We start from the raw sequence: 19,329 nt of genomic DNA on the forward strand, positions 1-19,329 counted from the left end.
TCACTAAACATGCCATTCACGACATCCTCAGCATCGTGGATGCTCCAGAGTGAATCCATGCGCAGCTCCAGTGCTGCAATGTGGTCTGTCAGGAGCTGCAGCTGGATACACTTCCTGCATACATAGTAGTCAGGGACGCTTTTCCATATAGCACAGGAGGAGCAGGACATGGGACTGGGCTCTCCTGCCATAACTTAACCCTTAAATTTACTTAATTTGGCAACAATGTCAAAGATTTCTTACTGATGAGAAAAAGAAAAAGATCAAGAATGCACCCTTTCTCCAGAGTGCCACAAAGGCCCACTGGTAAAAATGTGTCTGCAGGTGCTGTCACTCATTTGGCAGAATGAACCTTAGGAGCTGACAACTGAAGCTTCCAGAAAATTCACACAAAATGACTTCAATGATGATTGATGGTTTAGGTATGCACTCCCCATCTCCAATTTTAAATGAAATGTGTCAATTTTTCCAAATTTTGATTTGCCAGTAGCCACATCTAGCATAAATAAAACATACTCTGTTGTGTCAGATTAATGATGTATACAGCATAAAACTTAACAGCACTACTCTTCAAAAGAAAAAATATATACATCATAAACAACTCCAATGACTTCTTCAGATAAAGCATTTAATTAAAATAAGCGTATTTGTCACCATCTGTAACTCCATGCACCTTTGAAAGCCAAGTGCTGAACTGCAAAGGATCTCTGAATAGGCTAATGGAGCGTTAACTTTGACTCTAAGCAGCTGGACTGCACAGGTTGCTCTCTGTCTTCCAATGCTCCAGGCAAACAATTAGAGTGACAGACAAGAGGGACATGACTGACGCAATGCTATACTTCAACAACAGAAATGTCAGGAGCACAATGCTGATTTCTATACCTGGCCTGTACCATACAAAAAAAATACAGGAAAAAAGATTCCGTGAACAGTACAAATACAGCAGCTTACCAATGGATCATCCTGAAATGCCACACCTTTGATACAACAATACAATGTTTTGTTTATAGCTCACTCATTAAACTTGCTTCAACATATTTTCTGTATGGCTCACATAGACACCACTGCACAAGGGTCTACTGTATTAAAAAGTGAAACATATCCAGTGTCACCATTAAGCACTTCCTGTTCATTAGCACAGCGTGGTTTGAACACATGAGGGGTCATTTTCTGACTTAATGCTGCTGATGGGAGCCATGCCCAGTAGAATGCAAATATTGGAAACTTGGGCACATACCCTTGTTATTTTAAAAACATTAATTTAGATGATCACATTACTTGTGTGAATCCTGCCTGAAACTGAGCACAAGACCTTGATTTATTAGTGAGAAATCCTGGCGATCAGAAGATTGAAATTCAACTCTTGCCAATACAGAGGCACATCAGGCTCCAGTTCAGCACAGAGCCAGAGAGATTATGTTTGGGCATGGCTTATTTGCATGATTATTCCTACAAAGATGTATTCCAGCATCACCTCATACAACCAAGAGAAGGCAATGAAGACTTTTGCATTGGTCAAGGATTAGCTGAAACTGCGGTTTTGATGTTGACTGGTATCAACAATTGATGACAAACCATATAAATTGCTAACTACTACTCGGATGATCCAATCAGGGCTGTAGTGATACCCACCCTCCTGTATGGCTCAGAGATGTGGACCATATACAGCAGACACCACAAATCGCTGGAGAAATACCACCAACGATGTCTCCACAAGATCCTGAAAATCCCCTGGGAGGACAGACGCACCAACTTTAGCGTCCATGACCAGGCCAACATCGAGACACTGACCACACTCGACCAGCTCCGCTGGGTGGGCCACATTGTTCGCATGCCTGACACAAGACTCCCAAAGCAAGCGCTCTACTCAGAACTCCTACACGGCAGGCGGGCCCAAGGTGAGCAGAGGAAATGTTTTAAGGACGCCCTCAAAGACTGCTTGATAAAGTGCAACATTCCCACCGACACCTGGGAGTCCCTGGCCAAAGACCGCCCTAGATGGAGGAAGTACATCCGGGAGGGCGCTGAGCACCTCGAGTCTCGTCGCTGAGAGCATGCAGAAGTCAAGCGCAGGCAGCGAAAGGAGCGTGCGGCAAACCAGTCCCAACCATCCTTTCCTTCAACAACTGTCTGTCCCACCTGTGGCTGTAATTCCTGTATTGGATTGCTCAATCATCCAAGAACTCACTTTTGGAGTGGAAGCAAGTCTTCCTCGATTTCGAGGGACTACCTATGATGATCCAATCAATCCTACCAACAAAGATTTCTACACCATTTGAAACCTTGGCGTAGGTTTTGCAACTAATGATATTGGAGTTAAACAACATCTGCAAGTCTCAGTAGGGTGTGACTAAAGGTATAGAGTTTCCTTTTGCAAGTAAAAAGAGGAAGGTATTGATTAATTTTTGACTGAAAGAAGACAGAGCACAAGATAACTTTTGCTAAGATGACAGAAAACTAGGTACTGGAGTATGGCTCCTTGTGTGACCCCGACAGAGGACCAATCCACTGCGGAAATTAGTCCTTTTTCTAATTGGGCCAACCTACAAAGGGTTACTCTTGGGTTTATTGCAAGCCAGCAATATAGAGCATATGCACACTTAACATTGCCTTCATTTAATAGATCAGCAAAACAAGCTCTTTGTTGCTGCTGTGCTTTCAGCTGGTCTGAAGAAACTCCTATTGTTGATTTTGTACTACTGTGGTACACTCAGATATGCAAGTGGCTATTGAATGAATCAGGGAAAATTGCTTACCTACCAGTTATATGGCTAGAATTTAGTTTTCAGCGAAAACGGTAGTTTTACACCAAATTTACCATTTTTGCATCGCTACTGTTTTTAGGCCCACTTTTCGGCCTTTAATTTGCGCATCGGCAAAAATCGGCATTGCACGAGGATTTGCGGCGCAAACCGCGAATTTCGGCAACTTTAATCCAGGGCCGATAGCGCTGTGAGGGAGGTCTTGGAAGGAGGGGGGGGAAAAAAAACCAAACATTCACAAAACCCTTACCTGCTAAATCGCTGAAAAAGAGTTAAAAAATAAAAACTTTAACTTACCTTTTTTGCAGATCTTCATACTTACCGCTGCTGGCAGGGCTGCACCGCAGGTTTTACCATGTCGGTATTCTGGGTGCAGAATATGGGTCCCGAGAGAACCAGAAATCGATCGCAAATAGCACGTTGGCGTTCCTCTCCCCGATGGTGCGTGGAAAGCAGCGCCACAAAAAGGTAGCCTGAAGATCCTGCCGACCGGGTTTTCGCCCCGGAGGGTCAAATCGTGGCGAAAACCCGGTTGTAAAGTCATTGAAATTCTTATATCTTCCTAATATTCTGAATGAAATTCAGCCTCCGCATACAGTGCTCCCGGCCAGCCTACTCCTATGTTTATCTCTCTGGTCTGGCATAGATTGGAGCTATTCCACGTCGTGTATGATTCAGTGCTTCTCTGTTAATTAATGTTGTCTTTTCCGCGCAAAGAACTAAAAGCACGGCCTAGATTAAAATATTACATATAAAAAGCTAGTGGAAAGCATCTTAATGTTCAGCATGCAAATTTCTTAAAGGGACATAGGGCTCTATTTTCCTCTGACGATTTTTGGCACCCAGGAGGATGTACGGCCGATTTGTTTGTGCCCGTTTGCGCCGAAAAAAATATATAATTTTCGTCAGTCAAATTTAATTTTGGCGCTGCGGTACCCGAAATTAAATCTGGGGGCTGGAGCTTCAAGTGTGCGCCGAAAAGTCAGTGAGCATGATCCGGGAAAAAAAAACTTTTACCGTGTGACGGGTGCGTCCACGCATCCACAGTCTGGTCTGGATCAGCAGCTTGTGAGAACTCATTCGGATCGGAACTGGATCTGGACATTTAAATTTTAGCTGCAAAAGATGGATCCAAGGGAAGGGGAAGGGAAAGGGCCAAGAGATTACTAGCAGAAGAAATTGAGCCCCTGGTAGATGTAATTGAGAGGAGATGGAATGTGTTCGAGAACAAAGGAAGAATGGGACAAAAGAAACTGAAACCCTCTCTACCAGCAAAACTTTGGGAACAAGTTGCAGAAGAGTTTAATACAGTGACCATGACCCCGAGAGGCAGCGTGCAGGTCAAAAAGAAGTGGCAGGACCTTGGCCAAGCAGTTGCTGCAAGTATTTATGCACTGCAATTACATTTGTAAATGTGACGTGCGCGTGCGTGCGTGCGGTCACCACAGCAAAAGGACCCTCTCTTAAAAAGTTCTATTTTCATCGTTGCAGAGGAAGGTATCACAGATCAACCGAGAAAAGTCAAAAACTGGAGGAGGTGCGCCAAGTAGGCTGCAACTAACAGTCGTGGAACAGAGGTTCGCTGATATGATTAAATCTCGCAAAAGATCAACCACCAATGTGGACGTTGAGCACAGGTCACCAAGAGACGGTAAGCCCTGCCACAAACTCATGTCACCCTTCCCCTTTTGTCCCCTCCCCTGCTGCTAACCAAATGCTCGGTTATGTTTTGCAGATGTTGCGCATCAGGAAGAGACAGAAGTGGAAGCAGATGATCAGGAAGCCGTCAGTCCAGAAATTCTTCATCAACTTCTGGACAAGTATGAGCTGGACAATGAGGCGCATGAAGGAAGACCCCAATGATGAGGTGGTTACATTACAACTGGAGTCGATCAATCCCCTGAGGATGCCAAGCCCTTTGCTGAGCAATACAACCGACGCGACATTTCATGGGGTAAGGTATGAAGCTGCGGGTCCCAGTGGGTTGCAGCAAGCCACATCTGGGAGATAGCCGAGAAGGGTGGGAGGGAGAGCTCGACCTGAAATGCAGGATGCAGGGGACATAGGGCAGATCATGGGAATGAATAGGGAGAGCACTGAGCTAACGAGATCGCTCCTGGCCACCATGGGTGGGGTGAGGGTAGAATGAGCGGGACGGTCAGCAGAAAGCAACAACGCTGTCTGGAGGAATGGGAGCAATGTCGGGAGAGGTGGAGGGAGGGAGGGGATGTCGGGAAAGGTGGAGGGAGGGAGGGGATGTCGGGAGAGGTGGAAGGAGGGAGGGGATGTCGGGAGAGGTGGAGGGAGGGAGGGGATGTCGGGAGAGGTGGAGGGAGGGAGGGGATGTCGGGAGAGGTGGAGGGAGGGAGGGGATGTCGGGAGAGGTGGAGGGAGGGAGGGGATGTCGGGAGAGGTGGAGGGAGGGAGGGGATGTCGGGAGAGGTGGAGGAAGGGAGGGGATGTCGGGAGAGGTGGAGGGAGGGAGGGGATGTCGGGAGAGGTGGAGGGAGGGAGGGGATGTCGGGAGAGGTGGAGGGAGGGAGGGGATGTCGGGAGAGGTGGAGGGAGGGAGGGGATGTCGGGAGAGGTGGAGGGAGGGAGGGGATGTCGGGAGAGGTGGAGGGAGGGAGGGGATGTCGGGAGAGGTGGAGGGAGGGAGGGGATGTCGTGAGAGGTGGAGGGAGGGAGGGGATGTCGGGAGAGGTGGGATGGAGGGAGGGGATGTCGGGAGAGGTGGGATGTCGGGAGGGGATGTCGGGAGAGGTGGAGGGAGGGATGGGATGTCGGGAGAGGTGGAGGGAGGGAGGGGATGTCGGGAGAGGTGGAGGGAGGGAGGGATGTCGGGAGAGGTGGAGGGAGGGGATGTCGGAGGTGAGGAAGGGGAATGTCAGAGATTGGGAAGGGGAATGTCAGAGATTGGGAAGAGAATGCCGGAGATTAGGGAGGGAATGTCGGAGGCAGCTGGTGCAGTGTCGAGACAGATTTGGGAGGGAATGTCGGAGATAGCTGCTGCAATAAGTGAACACACCCAGGCTGCCATTGCCCAACAGCAATTGGCAGCATAAAGTGCTGACACTCACTTTACAATCCCCAGACCAACCTCCGGTAGCGTGCCGTGGGTTGATCCACAGGCTGAAGAGTCTGAAGAGGAACCCGGGCCTTCCACAATGCTGTCTGCGAGGTCTGTCCCTGCCCAACCCCATCAATAAAAAATGCGCCTTGGCGCAGAAAGCAGAAAAAAACCTTGGGGTCATGGTGAGGAAACAGAAGTCTGAGACACAGGCAGGGATAGGGATAGAGGCAACAACAGGGGCAAGAGGGGCACATAGTGCTTAGGTCTTTGAATAAGGGGGAGGAGAGATGGTTGCAGCTAGAGTTTGTTTGTTTGTTGCTGCTACTTGTTATTTTCTTCATTGAAAAGTTTAAAGTTTGATACAAAATGTATTAAAATTAAGTAAAATTGTACAAATGTTTAACAAAGCTAATTAATTTTAAAATTTAACCAGAATCCTGCACATTATTTTTTGAATTAAAGCAACATAAACCAACACAACCAGCTATAGAAAGGACAGAAGAATGTGCAAATCGTGGTGGGAGTGGATGAAAAGACACCGGAGAGGCGCAGGTCCAATAAAAGCATACAAAATGAGAAGAAAAAGATTGCCAGTTTAACATTTATGAAATTAACACACAAAATGCAAGTGAAATCTGGCAGATCCAGCAATTTCGAATGGGTCCACACCAACATAACCTATTTCTATCTCCTCCCAACATGCATATCCTGCACAAACAGGACTGTCGCGGCAGACCAATTATTTCAGCAGCTGTCCTCTCGTGTCAGAGTTGCCTCACGAGCGAAATGTGATGGGCAGCTGCCTTCAGCACGGTGGTAGGGCCAATACAGCATCTCGATGTTCTGGCATCCAAGTCCAATGCTGCATACCTGGCTTACTCATAAAATCATAGAAAGTTATGGCACAGAAGGCGGCCATTCAACCAGCCAAAAGAGCGTTATCTAGCCTAATCCCACATTCCAGTTCATGGTCTGTAGCCCTGTAGGTTATGGCACTTCAAGTGCACATCCAAGTACTTTTTAAAAAGTGATGAGTGTTTCTGCCTCTACCACCCTTTCAGGCAGTGAGTTCCAGACCCCCACCACCCCCTGGATGAAAACATTTCCCCTCAAATCTCCTACCAATTACTTTAAATTTATGCCCCCTGGTTGTTGATCCCTCTGCTCAGGGAAATAGGTCCTTCCTATCCACTCTATCCAGGCTCCTCAGAATTTTATACACCTCAATTAGGTCTCCCCTCAGCCTCCTCTGTTTTAAAGAAAACAAACCCAGCCTATCACATCTTTCCTCATAGCTAAAATTCTCCAGTCCAGGTAACATCCTCGTAAAAGCCCCTCTGTACCCTCTCTAGTGCAATCACATCTTTCCTGTAATGTGGTGACCAGAACTGCACGCAGTAGTTTAGCTGTGGCCTAACTAGCTTTTTATACATTTCAAGCATAACCTCCCTGCTCTTATATTCCATGTCTCGACTAATAAAGGTCAGTATTCCGTATGCCTTCTTAACCACCTTATCTGCCTGTCCTGCTACCTTCAGGTCCCTTTGTTCCTCTACACTTCTCAGTATCCTACCATTTAGTGTGTATTCCCTCGCCTTGTCAGCCCTCCCCAAATGCATCGCCTCACACTTCTCTAGATTGAATTCCATTCGCCACTGCTCTGACCACCTGACCAGTCCATTGATATCTTCCTGCAGTCTCAGCTTTCTTCTTCATTATCAACCACACAGCCAATTTTTGTATCATCTGCAAACTTCTTAATCATACCCCCAACATTCAAGTCTAAATCATTGATATATAGCACACGTTTTAACAGGATTTATTTGCGTTAAAAGCGCTTTTTTATTGTTAAACTGAATTGCATAAAATTCCCCAAACCTTAAGAATTGCGTTTTCAAAATATTGCCAAAGCGGATTGCCCTGATGCACGCGAAAAAAATCGCGAAAAAAAACCACATCACTGAAGTTTGGCCATTTGGCGAACCCATTTTTGGAAAAAAAATGCACAAGAAAAGCAGGCGCAAGTAGCAAGATCTGCAAAAAAGGCAAGTTAAAGTTTTTATGTTCTAATTTTTTTTTTTGCAGCGATTTGCTGGTTAAGGGTCTTGTAAATGTTTTGTGATTTTTGATTTTTTGCTTTTTGCAATTTTTGTTTGTTTTCTCCCCTCCCAGGGCCTGTGTTTCTCGTGTTGATAGGCCTCGGGCTAAAGTTGGCGACATCACGGTTTTTAACGCCAATCGTCGTGGAACACCGTTTTTTTTAAGACCCATTATATTTTATGGCCAAATTTACCCCTTAGAAAATGCGAAACTTTTTTTCTTATTTATTCACTATTTTGTCATTATTTATCAAATAACGACAGGCTGAGGATTTTTCTAGCCCCGAGACCTGCAGAACCCCACTGGAAACAGCCTTCCAGTCACAAAAACACCCATCAGAAATTATCCTTTACTTCCTGCCTCAGCCAATTTTGGATTCAACTTGCCACGTTGCCTCAGATCCTATCGGGTTTTACTTTCGTGAAAAGTCTGCCATGTGGGAGCTTGTCAAAAGCCTTGCTAAAATCCATATACACGACATCAAATGTACTACCCTCATCGACCCTCCTTGTTACCTCCTCAAAAAATTCAATCAAGTTAGTCAGACATGACCTTCCCTTAACAAATCCATGCTGATTGTCCTTGATTAATCCATGGCTTATCAAATGAAATTTTATCCTGTCCCTCAGAATTTTCTCCAATCATTTTCCCACCACCAAACTTAGGCTGACTGGCCTTTAATTACTCGGTCTATCACTTTCTCCCTTTTTAAACAAAGGTACAACATTAGCAGTCCTCCAGTCCTCTGGCACCACACCTGTAGCCAGAGAGGATTGGAAAATGATGGACAGAATCTCTGCTATTTCTTCTTTTGCTTCTCTTAACAGCTTGGGATACATTTCATCCAGGCCTGAGAATTTATCCACTTTCAAAGCTGCTAAACCCCTTAATACTTTCTCTCGCACTATGGTTACTTCATCTAATATTTCACACTTTTACTCCCTGATTGCAATGTCTGCATCGCCCCTTTCTTTTGTGAAAACAGATGCAAAGTATTCATTAAGAACCATAGCCACTTCTTCCCACTCCACACACACATTACTTTTAAGGTCTCTAATAGACCCTACTCTTTCTTTAGTTATCCTCTTGCTCCTAATGTATTTATAAAACATCTTTTGGTTTTCCTTGAGTTTTGAATAAATTTGGTATATATTTAGCTGCTATGGTTTGGAATTCACAAACTAGTATTTTAAACCATCAGCTATACATTTGGATTCTAGGATCAAAAGGGGCCCAGCATTAAACCTTCTTGGGTATTGTGGTAGATTGATGTTTTTTCCTTGTAATTCATGTTGTACCAAAATGACTTCCTCTGTGGTGCTTAAATTGGTACCGTTCATTAGCAAGGTGGTACATCATAACGAAGATGAAGACTTTGGGGGGGTGAAAATGATCTTCGGTGGTAGTGCAAAACAAGCTTCAGTGGAAAAGAAACTTGGGCGGGATGTAAAACGGGCCGCAGATTCGCTATGTTTTGTTTTACACTACCGCCAGAGTCCAATTTTCACCTCCTTTGTAGCATACTGAAGGACACCCAGACTAATTCAACAAACAAAATATTTGCTCCGATATGGAAAAAGTAGCTTGATTAGTACTTGGTTATACCAATACTTGGCTGGCATTGGAGGTTGTTAATATATATATACAATGATCCACTGTTTCAATAGGTAAATATATCTTCAGAGCCAACTTTACAATTACTCATCCCAATCATATAAATGGGGACAATTCAGGTAAAATGAGTCGCACATTGATGGGCTATTTGGCAACCCCAAGGAGGGCCATTGCTTTTACATCACAGTCTACTTTCATACTGAGCGAACAGAATTCCTTAGGGTTGATATCTGTAAGTGAAATGACCAAGAGTACACTCAACCCAATACTTTGGTGAATCCAGTGATAGCATAGAAGTTTTGCTGTATGGTCAACTGTTCCCGACGCTCCGAGAAAAATTAACTTCTCAGCCCTTTGGAACATTGCAGCAGTTATAACCTCAATGCAGCTGGACATGGTGCTCTGGCTGCCAGGGAAAAAAATATCACTCCCTGTAGTGCTGGGAATGACCATATGACTAAAAAAGTTGTAATTTTGGCAATCACAACCGGAACAGCTGGAGTCACTAAGGACCCATCTAAATCAGGTGCCACCTGAGCCTAGACCAACAAGTTACATTTCTCCTCAGAGACATTCAGGTAATTGATCCAGGGCCAGTACAGCTGTTTCCCGCCTTGGCTCTTCTCCTCCTCTGTGGTTGCATCATCCATTCCTCCTGATCCTCATCTGACAGCACAGTTGTCAAATTAACTGATGTAATATGCATTTGTTTAAATCATTAAACAAGGAGCGTTTAGTCCTGTGGCGATATCAAAATATGGTTCCATTTGGACTGAAGGGATAAATATCATTAAGACTTTTATGATGGCCAAACATTTTCTTCCAACTGAACTTGACAGAGTCCGTTTCCTAATAATTGGTGTAATTTGTGTTTTTAATAAGGAATTAATATCATGTTGAGTCCATACTAGAAAGTTTCACATTCAAACTAACAAAACAAATGGTAACTTTAGGACTGCTATTTTTCACTTGCTAATAAGTTAGTGCCAAAACTATTGAACCAAAACAAGCTGCAAAAAGTGCTACTTTGTAAAAGGAAAATTAAGAATATGGATTTGCAGTTATATGTAAATGTAATACTTATTTCAAATAAAATACCCATCTTTGCGAATCATCACATTTTATAGAATCTGATTAAAGCTGGTAGTATACTCACTGTCTGAGAGCTCCCACAGCCGTGGGGGAAGATCACTGAAGTACACATGGTTCAGTGCAGATTGAGCTGACAGTCTGTTCTTTGGGAAGCACTGTAGAAGCTTAGAGGCAAGATCTTCAGCATGGGCCACATAATCTAGTCTGAAATGCAAGGGTGCAAAAGGATATTACATCTATTTGAAAGGTATATAATTGCAACACCTAACACACAATCAATACTTCAGTGAATATGAAACGGTAGCAGGAGCTACAAAGTGCACAAATAATTAGCTACAACATGAAAGCATGGCTTCTAGTGAAATGCTATGCAAATTTTATGCATGCATGAACAAAAATTCAAAATATTCTAATCAATATAAATTCACCACGACTCCTCACAGGCATCAATTCTTTTACTTTACTGTCTCAAGGTTACCAAAAAAATGCAGGAATGAATGCAACTCCATTTTCTTATAGTATTGTGTATGTGAATCTTCCTAAAAGGGTTTCTGGTAATACCAAACTTAGAATTCTTACAAGCATGAAAACATTAAAGCAGTTTAGAATTAATTTTAATAATCCACATATATTTTAAACTAGGTTTTCAACCAAGAATGATGGGAAAAAATCTCTCATGGCAAAAGCAGTCCAGTTTTATTCTTACACCAATAAATAATTTACCGCACGATTCTGGAGAAGGAATAAAGAAGTTAGAAGTATGGAGGTGGTGCGCATAGCACTTTTTCTCAGTGGGAATGTATCCTCACAAACAGTAGAATCCTGGATATCCAAGTTTTCCCCACATTTCCCTTGCCAGCAGGAAGCTCCTCCCTGTATCTATTTCTCTCCATGTGTTTACATGCACTATAATCTCTCAAAATCTTTTATAAAATTGGTGCATGCTCAAAATTGTGGGAACATGTTTTCTCCTACATGTAAAGAGCCTTTGTCGCAGACTGTTAAAATTTTATCTGTGGCTCGGTTTTTAACCAGCAAATTCATCCTAGAGCTTCTCCGGTGCTAACTGACAGCCCAGGCTTCAAAGCTCTAGAACTGAGCAACTGTGTCACTTAATGTCATTTCCTTGTAGTCTTCACCTTTATAATCCCTAATAAACATTTATTCTAAATGAGCTGTGAATTTTTCTAAATAATTCTCCCATAAATGGAATGCTGGACAGAAAATGTCAGCAAATGACAGAATGAAGGTGTGATATTTTAATCAGCTCTGGCAATCTCAATCTTGTCACCAATCACATTAATTATAAAGCAGTCTGACGCAGTGTGCCAGAGAGAGGTATTGTCCATTGACACAATTGCAGCACTTTGTTGGCTCTAAGCTTATACATTCAGATAATGATCCATACTAAATTTAGTTCAGTCTCATACTTTATGACTAGAATCAAAGAAGCCACAGTGCATTTAACTATGTTTACATCTGTCTCAAAGATTTTAAATTACAGTGCATTCAACCAGTGTGCAGATACCATCAGTCATCCCCATTCCATTATGGAATGAAAACTTTCAAAGCACCCCAACAGCTCAATCTGCTTGAAACAAAAGGAAATGGTATGCGATCACTGCAATTCACAATAGTGCTCGACATATATGTCCTCCTATCCCACGCTCACAAAGGATCATATCATAGCATCTTTATATTGGACAAGATAATTTCAAATAGCAATTATTCTGTTCAGCTGTATGCTGGATTTTACCCTATTTATACTGTACCAGCAGCAACAGAAAGCAATCTAGCCACTTAAAGGTTGTCATTTTCATGCTGTAGACCTTCCCCCAGCAGCTGGGGAAGGGCTATAGAGACAATAATGCATTGCTAGCCTGCATAGGCGAAAGAGAGAAAAAAGGAGGCCATTTACCTCTCCGCACAAGCTCTACTATTGCTGGTGGTGTAGTGAGAAAACACCTCAAGGCGATACCCCATGCCGTCTTAATTACAACATCTTTGTCAAAGTCCGAGCTATTGCCAGTGCCAGAACCCCAGTGTAAATACAGAAACAAACACATGAAAACCACCAGCTTCCACTTTCATACACTCTACTCAAACACTTAGCATCGCTGTGCACTCTCGTACAGAAACTATCATTTGTGCTCCCTCCTGTGTTTCCAAGAAAGGACATTGCCCACCCCACCCCTACCCACTGAAAACGTAAAGACGTTCAACACAAAACAAATCACTTAAAACAATTTTGTACGCACTGAACATTTCCAGGAACAATATTTATTAGAGAAAGAAATACTTCATTGTTGAGGCCAACTTCAGAAGTAGCAAACACATATCACCCCTATTCCCATCAAGTAACTTCTGTGGTGCCCACTGAAGATAAAATCTTATAAAATGAAATCCCAAACTGTTGCTGGAGCTTCTAGTAAACAGATGCTCAGAGTTGTTAACAATGAATTATTTTCCAATTCTAGCCCAGTAACATACTAATTCTACTGTAATATTCGTGTCAACGAAGACTAATTAGAAGATCTAAAAAGTGATATCTCCAAGTGGACATTCCCTCCCTCCCCACAAATATTTAGCCTTCAAATTTGTTGGAGAAAATTTCATAGCACAATCATGGACCACTGCCACACTGAGCAGACGCTTAAGCCCGTGTTTCTAATCAGCAGTTTCCACTCTTCACTCCACAGACCCTAACAATGCAGGATTAAGATTCAAAATATTCCACGTAAATAACATTCATTGTAAATATCAGTGAAGGTCAGCTTATAAGTGGAAACTGGCAAGTCTGCCACAATCTTTTTGCTAACTCTATTTCTGATGTGTCGTCCTCTGACTGAATTTATTTTGTCATCAATACCAGTGTGTGTTTTGCTCTATAAGAATATGTAGCAACATATTATATTCAACTAATTCCTGGCTGAAAATTATGCACACATGCTGCTACCAGGCCTTCTATTTTGTGCACTATAATAACCATGGTTAAGTTATCCTTCAAGCTCTTCATCACTCTTTGCTGGTAAGCACTAGCGCTAACTTGGTTTCTGATGCAACTCCTCAAAATGGCCATTCTTCATGTGAGCATAGACAGTGCCTATTATCAATGGGACATCTTAGTTAAGCCAATGTCCACACACAGTACTTTTCTGCAGGCTCATTGTATAAAGGCCACACACCCAGAATTACTTTTTTTTTTAACCCCTCCCTAACCTAGAGACACTAGGCACTAAACACAATGGGGGAATTTTAACATGGGTGAGCGTGTGGGATTGGGTACAGGTAAGGGATTAAATCGGGAACATTTTTACTGAGGCGTAACGAAGAGCAGGCAGCCAACCCGTTCCCAGGAAGGTGGTTGGCATTTTAGGTATGTTAATGAGGGTGGAAGCCTCCGATTTAACCTGCTTTGCAGCTTTAACAGCAGCTGGGTTTCCCTGGCCTCGGGAAACCAGGAGTGCTTCTCCCCAGCCTTCCAAGCTCCCCTCCACCCCCCCGGATCGTGGATCGGACCTACCTTTCCTTGTGGCCTGCCAGGAAGCGCTCCTCGACTGACTGGAAGCCGAGCCTGTCAATCAAGCTGACTTCTGGGCTGAGAACCAGCCAGGGCCAAAAGATGCATGTTGTGCAGTTAAAATTCCACAGCATGCAGCGAAACCCAGAATATCAGGTTCCCTGCCCGAATCTCCACCCCCAAGCTACGTAACTCGCCCCAGCAAATATCCAGGACAGCGGTCCCCGCCATTGCATAAGCTAATTCCAGAGAGAGAGCCATTGAACTTGGAAAGTTAGGCTTAGTACCAGGCTAGGTGATCCACTTACCCATGGGGAATTAGATTATTTTTATATAATAAATGGACTTTCACAATCAATGAGCACAGCTCATGTAAGTTTTTAATCGGATGCCTCAATAAATGAGGTGCTTAGGTATATGTTGGCAACAGGGGTTGAACTGACAGGATGAAGTTTTCATCATGTGTAAAAAAAAAGTTAGAGCTGCTTTAGTATTTATTGCCTTATTTGAGCAAGTGCAAATCCAAACTTGCAAATGTATTGTAAACAGAGTATTCAGTACATTTGTATTCACAGCTGTGCAGTATGCGTCTCCTTGAAATCATTTTTTTCCTGCAATTTATTACCTTCCTTTGTTCCATTGTTAACGTTTACAGAAAATTCTCCGGTAAAGCTCATTTGACAATGAAAAAAATAAATATCGGTATGAACATTACAATCAACTTCTCTCAAAAAATGTTGCAGATAAGTTAGGCCTTTCCCACTGAGAAGGGGCAAAGGTTATTCTGTATCTTCCTTCAGTGGCAGCAAAGTCTCAACACGTGAAGCTTGTCGATTACAAATCATTTGACCAAACTGTTCTGCTTCATGGTTCTGAACTCCCAAGCACTCAGTGGAAGCATGTTCTCCAGTCCATGTGTGAGATGCACTTGTGGCAAAAACTGGAAGTAGCTGTAGGGAGCCGGGACTAGTCACCGAGTACCCCTGGTGAGGAAGACAACTTCATGACAGGCACACCCTTTATCAGAGTCCACACGTGGACATGGATTACGCAGCTGATGAGAAAAATTGGATAGGCTGGGGGCAAAAACACGAAGGCAGATTATTATCTGAATGGCGGCAGATTAGGAAAAGGGGAGGTCATGGTTCATCAGTCACTGAAAGTGAGCACGCAGGTACAGCAGGCGGTAAAGAAGGCAAATGGTATGCTGGCCTTCATAGCTAGGGGATTTGAATATAGAAGCAGGGAGGTCTTAATGCAGTTGTACAGAGCCTTAAGAGAGGCCTCACCTGGAATATTGCGTTCAGTTTTGGTCTCCTAGTCTGAGGAAGGACGTTCTTGCTATTGAGGGGGTGCAGCAAAGGTTCACCAGACTGATTCCAGGGATGGCTGGGCTGTCATATGAGGAGAGACTGGATCAACTGGGCCTTTATTCACTGAAGTTTAGAAGGATGAGAGGGGATCTCATAGAAACATATAAGATTCTGATGGGACTGGACAGGTTAGATGCGGGAAGAATGTTCCCGATGTTGGGGAAGACCAGAACCAGGGGACATAGTCTCAGGATAAGGGGTAGGCCATTTACATAGAAACATAGAAAATAGGTGCAGGAGTAGGCCATTCGGCCCTTCTAGCCTGCACCGCCATTCAATGAGTTCATGGCTGAACATTCAACTTCAGTACCCCATTCCTGCTTTCTCGCCACCGCCCGGGCGCTTCCGACCAGAAGCGAGAGCCCCTCAGGGCTCGCCTCCCTGCCTCACCGGGTAAGTGAAAAAACTGAGATGAGGAGAAATTTCTTCACTCAGAGAGTTGTTAACCTGTGGAATTCCCTGCCGCAGAGAGTTGTTGATGCCAGTTCACTGGATATATTCAAGAGGGAGTTAGATATGGCCCTTATGGCTAAGGGGATCAAGGGGTATGGACAGAAAGCAGGAAAGGGGTACTGAAGGAATGATCAGCCATGATCTTATTGAATGGCGGTGCAGGCTCGAAGGGCCGAATGGCCTACTCCTGCATCTATTTTCTATTTTTTTTATTTTCTTTGGACCAGAAGAAACTGAGGGGAGACTTGATTGAGGTGTATAAAATGATGGTATTTAGATAGAGTGGATAGGAAGGACCTATTTCCCTTTGCAAACAGTTCAATAACCAGGGGTCATAAATTTAAAGTAATTGGTAGGAGGTTTAGAGGAGATTTGAGGGGAAATGTTTTCACGCAGAGGGTTGTGGGGGTCTGGAACTCACTGCCTGAAAGGGTGGTAAACCCTCACCACTTGAAGTGCCATAACCGACAGGGCTATAGACCATGAGCTGGATGGTGGGATTCGGCTAGATAGCTCTTTTTTGGCCGGCACAGACACGATGGACTGAATGGCCACCTTCTGTGCCATAACTTTCTATGATTTTATGAGTAAGCCAGGTATGCAGCATTGGACTTGGATGCCAGAACATCGAGATGATGTATTGGCCCTACCACCGTGCTGAAGGCAGCTGCCCATCACATATAGCTCGTCAGGAAACTCTGACGCGAGAGGACAGCTGCTGGAATAATTGGCCTGCCGATACAGTCCTGTTTGTGCAGGATACGCATGTTTAGAGGAGATAGAAATAGGTTATGTTGGCATGAACTCATTCGAGATTACTGGATCTGCCAGGTTTCATTGGCATTTTGTGTTTTAATTTCATAAATGTTAAATTGGCAATCTTTTTCTTCTCTATTTGTACGCTTTTATTGGACATGCACCTCTCTGGTGTCTTTTCATCCACTCCCACCACTATTTGCACATTCTTCTGTTCTTTCTATGGCTGGGAAGTTCCTCAGAGCTACTCATGCTCCATCGGCATTACTCCGCCAGAAGCGTGGCAGAAACCCTCTTACGCTCATAAGTGGAGTTTCTGTCGCACTTCCGGTTGAGTAACACCGACGGAGCGAGCTGCTCCCAGGAATTTCCCAGCCTATATTTCTCAATAATGATCAGAGAATATTTTAAATATTGTTACATTGTTTATTAATGATCACAAAAGAAAGCAGCCATGCACATAATGCTCATCACATTCAGCAGCAGACTTTGGTGGGAAGTTGCTGTTGTCCTCACCACTGAACAAGAAATTTCTTAGATTGTGCTATATTTCGTTGCTGGTGTTTGGCTTTCCTCTATATTACTCTTTAAAAGTTGGCAACGTTTTTTGAACTGTTTAATCTTTTGCGACACTCTGCTGTTGTGTACACTCTTAAACTCAATTGTTTTTGCAATGTTAGACCATCCTTTTCAACAACTAGTGAGCTTAGCTGAACGATTGTTTTTCACAGACTTGTGTTGCAAGAGTGAAAAGTACCATTTCAGAGATTTGGAAGTTTACTCAAGTCCACCATTTCCCTTTAACTGAACTAACGTCACACCATTTACAAAGAAAAAGTTGTGCAATTTGACAACACAACAGACCTAGAATTTAAATCATGCCCGACTTCAATCCCACCACAGCAGCTGGGAGAATTTAAATTCAGTTCATTAAACAAATTTGGAATTTTTTAAAAAGCGAGTACCAATAATGGTGACCATAAAACTACCGGATTGTCGTAAAAACCGCGCTGGTTCACTAATGTCCTTTAGGGAAGGAAATCTGCTGTCCTTTCGTGGTCTGGCCTATGTCACAACGTGGTTGACTCTTAACTGCTCCCTGAAATGGCCGAGCAAGCCACCCAGTTGTACCAAACTACTACGGCAAAGTCAGCACTGTGGGAGTATCTTCACCATGCGGACTGCAGCGGTTCAAGAAGGCAGCTCACCACCACCTTCTCAAGGGCAATTAGGGATGGGCAATAAATACCAGCCTTGCCAGCGACACCCACATCCCCATAACAATTTTTATTTTTTTAACTTTTTTTTCCCCCAAAAAGCATGAATTCAGTGACAAATGTGAACCACTGCGCCGACATGGATGAGTGAGAGGACCATGCAAAATTGGTTCTCCTACGCCATCAGGATGTGACCGAAGTGCTGGGGATGCCAGTCACACCCCAAAAAGGTAGTGTGCCAGTGACAAAGAGGATGAAGGTCGGCCAGCGGGGATGCCAGCACTGGAACAACTGAGAGTCCTGGAAGGAGGATGGTAAAGATCGGGAGGGGGCACTGGTTGACAGCGGTCCGCAGTCTTAATCTGCTCCTTTGGGCTCCTCCTTCAGGTAAGTTATACAAAAATGTTCTTACGTTTTTTGTAGCAGCTTCCAGCGGGCCAAGGTTTGGCTGCTCGCGCCTGAGAAAACTAACTGCCGTATATGCACAGAACAGGGGCCTAATGCCCGTTTCAGGTGGGCATCCTGGACGATAACAGGACAAGATACCTGGCACAGAATGAGCACACACACCATATTGGTTCCTTCAGCTCTAGTTTTCCCCCTGAAAAATGGGCCCTGTGCAATCCAATCTCTCGGCCATAGTCTCAAAACTGCCCCAGTCCAACAATAGAAGAGAGATCATTATAAAATACTTCTTGAGGAGCAAATGACATATATTCTCATTTTGAAGTGAAATTACACAAAATAACATTTGCAAAAATGTTAATATCCCTTCGATTCAAAAAAGAAAAAGATTCACATTTATATAGCGTCTTTCATGACCACCTGACATTCAAAAGCACCTTCCAGCCAATGAAGTACTTTTCTGAAGTGTAGCCACTGTTGCAATGTGGAAAATGCAGCAGCCAATTTGGGCACAGCAATGTTCCACAAACAGCAAAGTGATATTGACCAGATAATCTGTTTTCGTTATGTTGATTGAGGGATAAATATTGGCCAGGACACCAAGGATAACTCCCCTGCTCTTATGTGAAATAATGCCATGGGATCTTTTACATCCACCTAGCAGACAGGGCCTCGGTTTAATATCTCATCTGAAAGATGGCACCTCCGACGGTGCAGCGCTCCCTCAGTACTGCACTGGAGTGTCTGGAGAGGGACTTGAACCCACTACCTTCTGACTCAGAAGCGAGGGTACTACCCACTGAGCCACAGCTGACACTACATTCACCCAGCATTAGAGAGAAAAAGCTTTATTTGAATGATGCTGCAAAACACATGAAATGGATAGTTTATGGTTCAATAGAGAGAGTGGATTTTAGTACCAAAATGAGCTAAGGAGGAAGTATAACATCCTTGTTTAGGAAGT

The 19,329-nt window shown here is 43.8% G+C and overlaps 1 protein-coding gene across 2 annotated transcripts in view; it reads right to left on the reverse strand.

The window, feature by feature from the left end:
* cdk14 (cyclin dependent kinase 14) overlaps positions 1-19,329 on the reverse strand; it is an 860,906-nt gene that overhangs the window by 208,606 nt on the left and 632,971 nt on the right. For both annotated transcript variants that reach the window (XM_070881317.1, XM_070881319.1), the window contains one exon: positions 10,706-10,845. In XM_070881317.1, coding sequence (XP_070737418.1) covers positions 10,706-10,845 — 140 coding nt within the window. The remainder of the gene's footprint in view (positions 1-10,705; positions 10,846-19,329) is intronic.

Source organism: Pristiophorus japonicus, chromosome 5 (assembly GCF_044704955.1).
Source record: "Pristiophorus japonicus isolate sPriJap1 chromosome 5, sPriJap1.hap1, whole genome shotgun sequence".
Taxonomy (NCBI): domain Eukaryota; kingdom Metazoa; phylum Chordata; class Chondrichthyes; family Pristiophoridae; genus Pristiophorus; species Pristiophorus japonicus.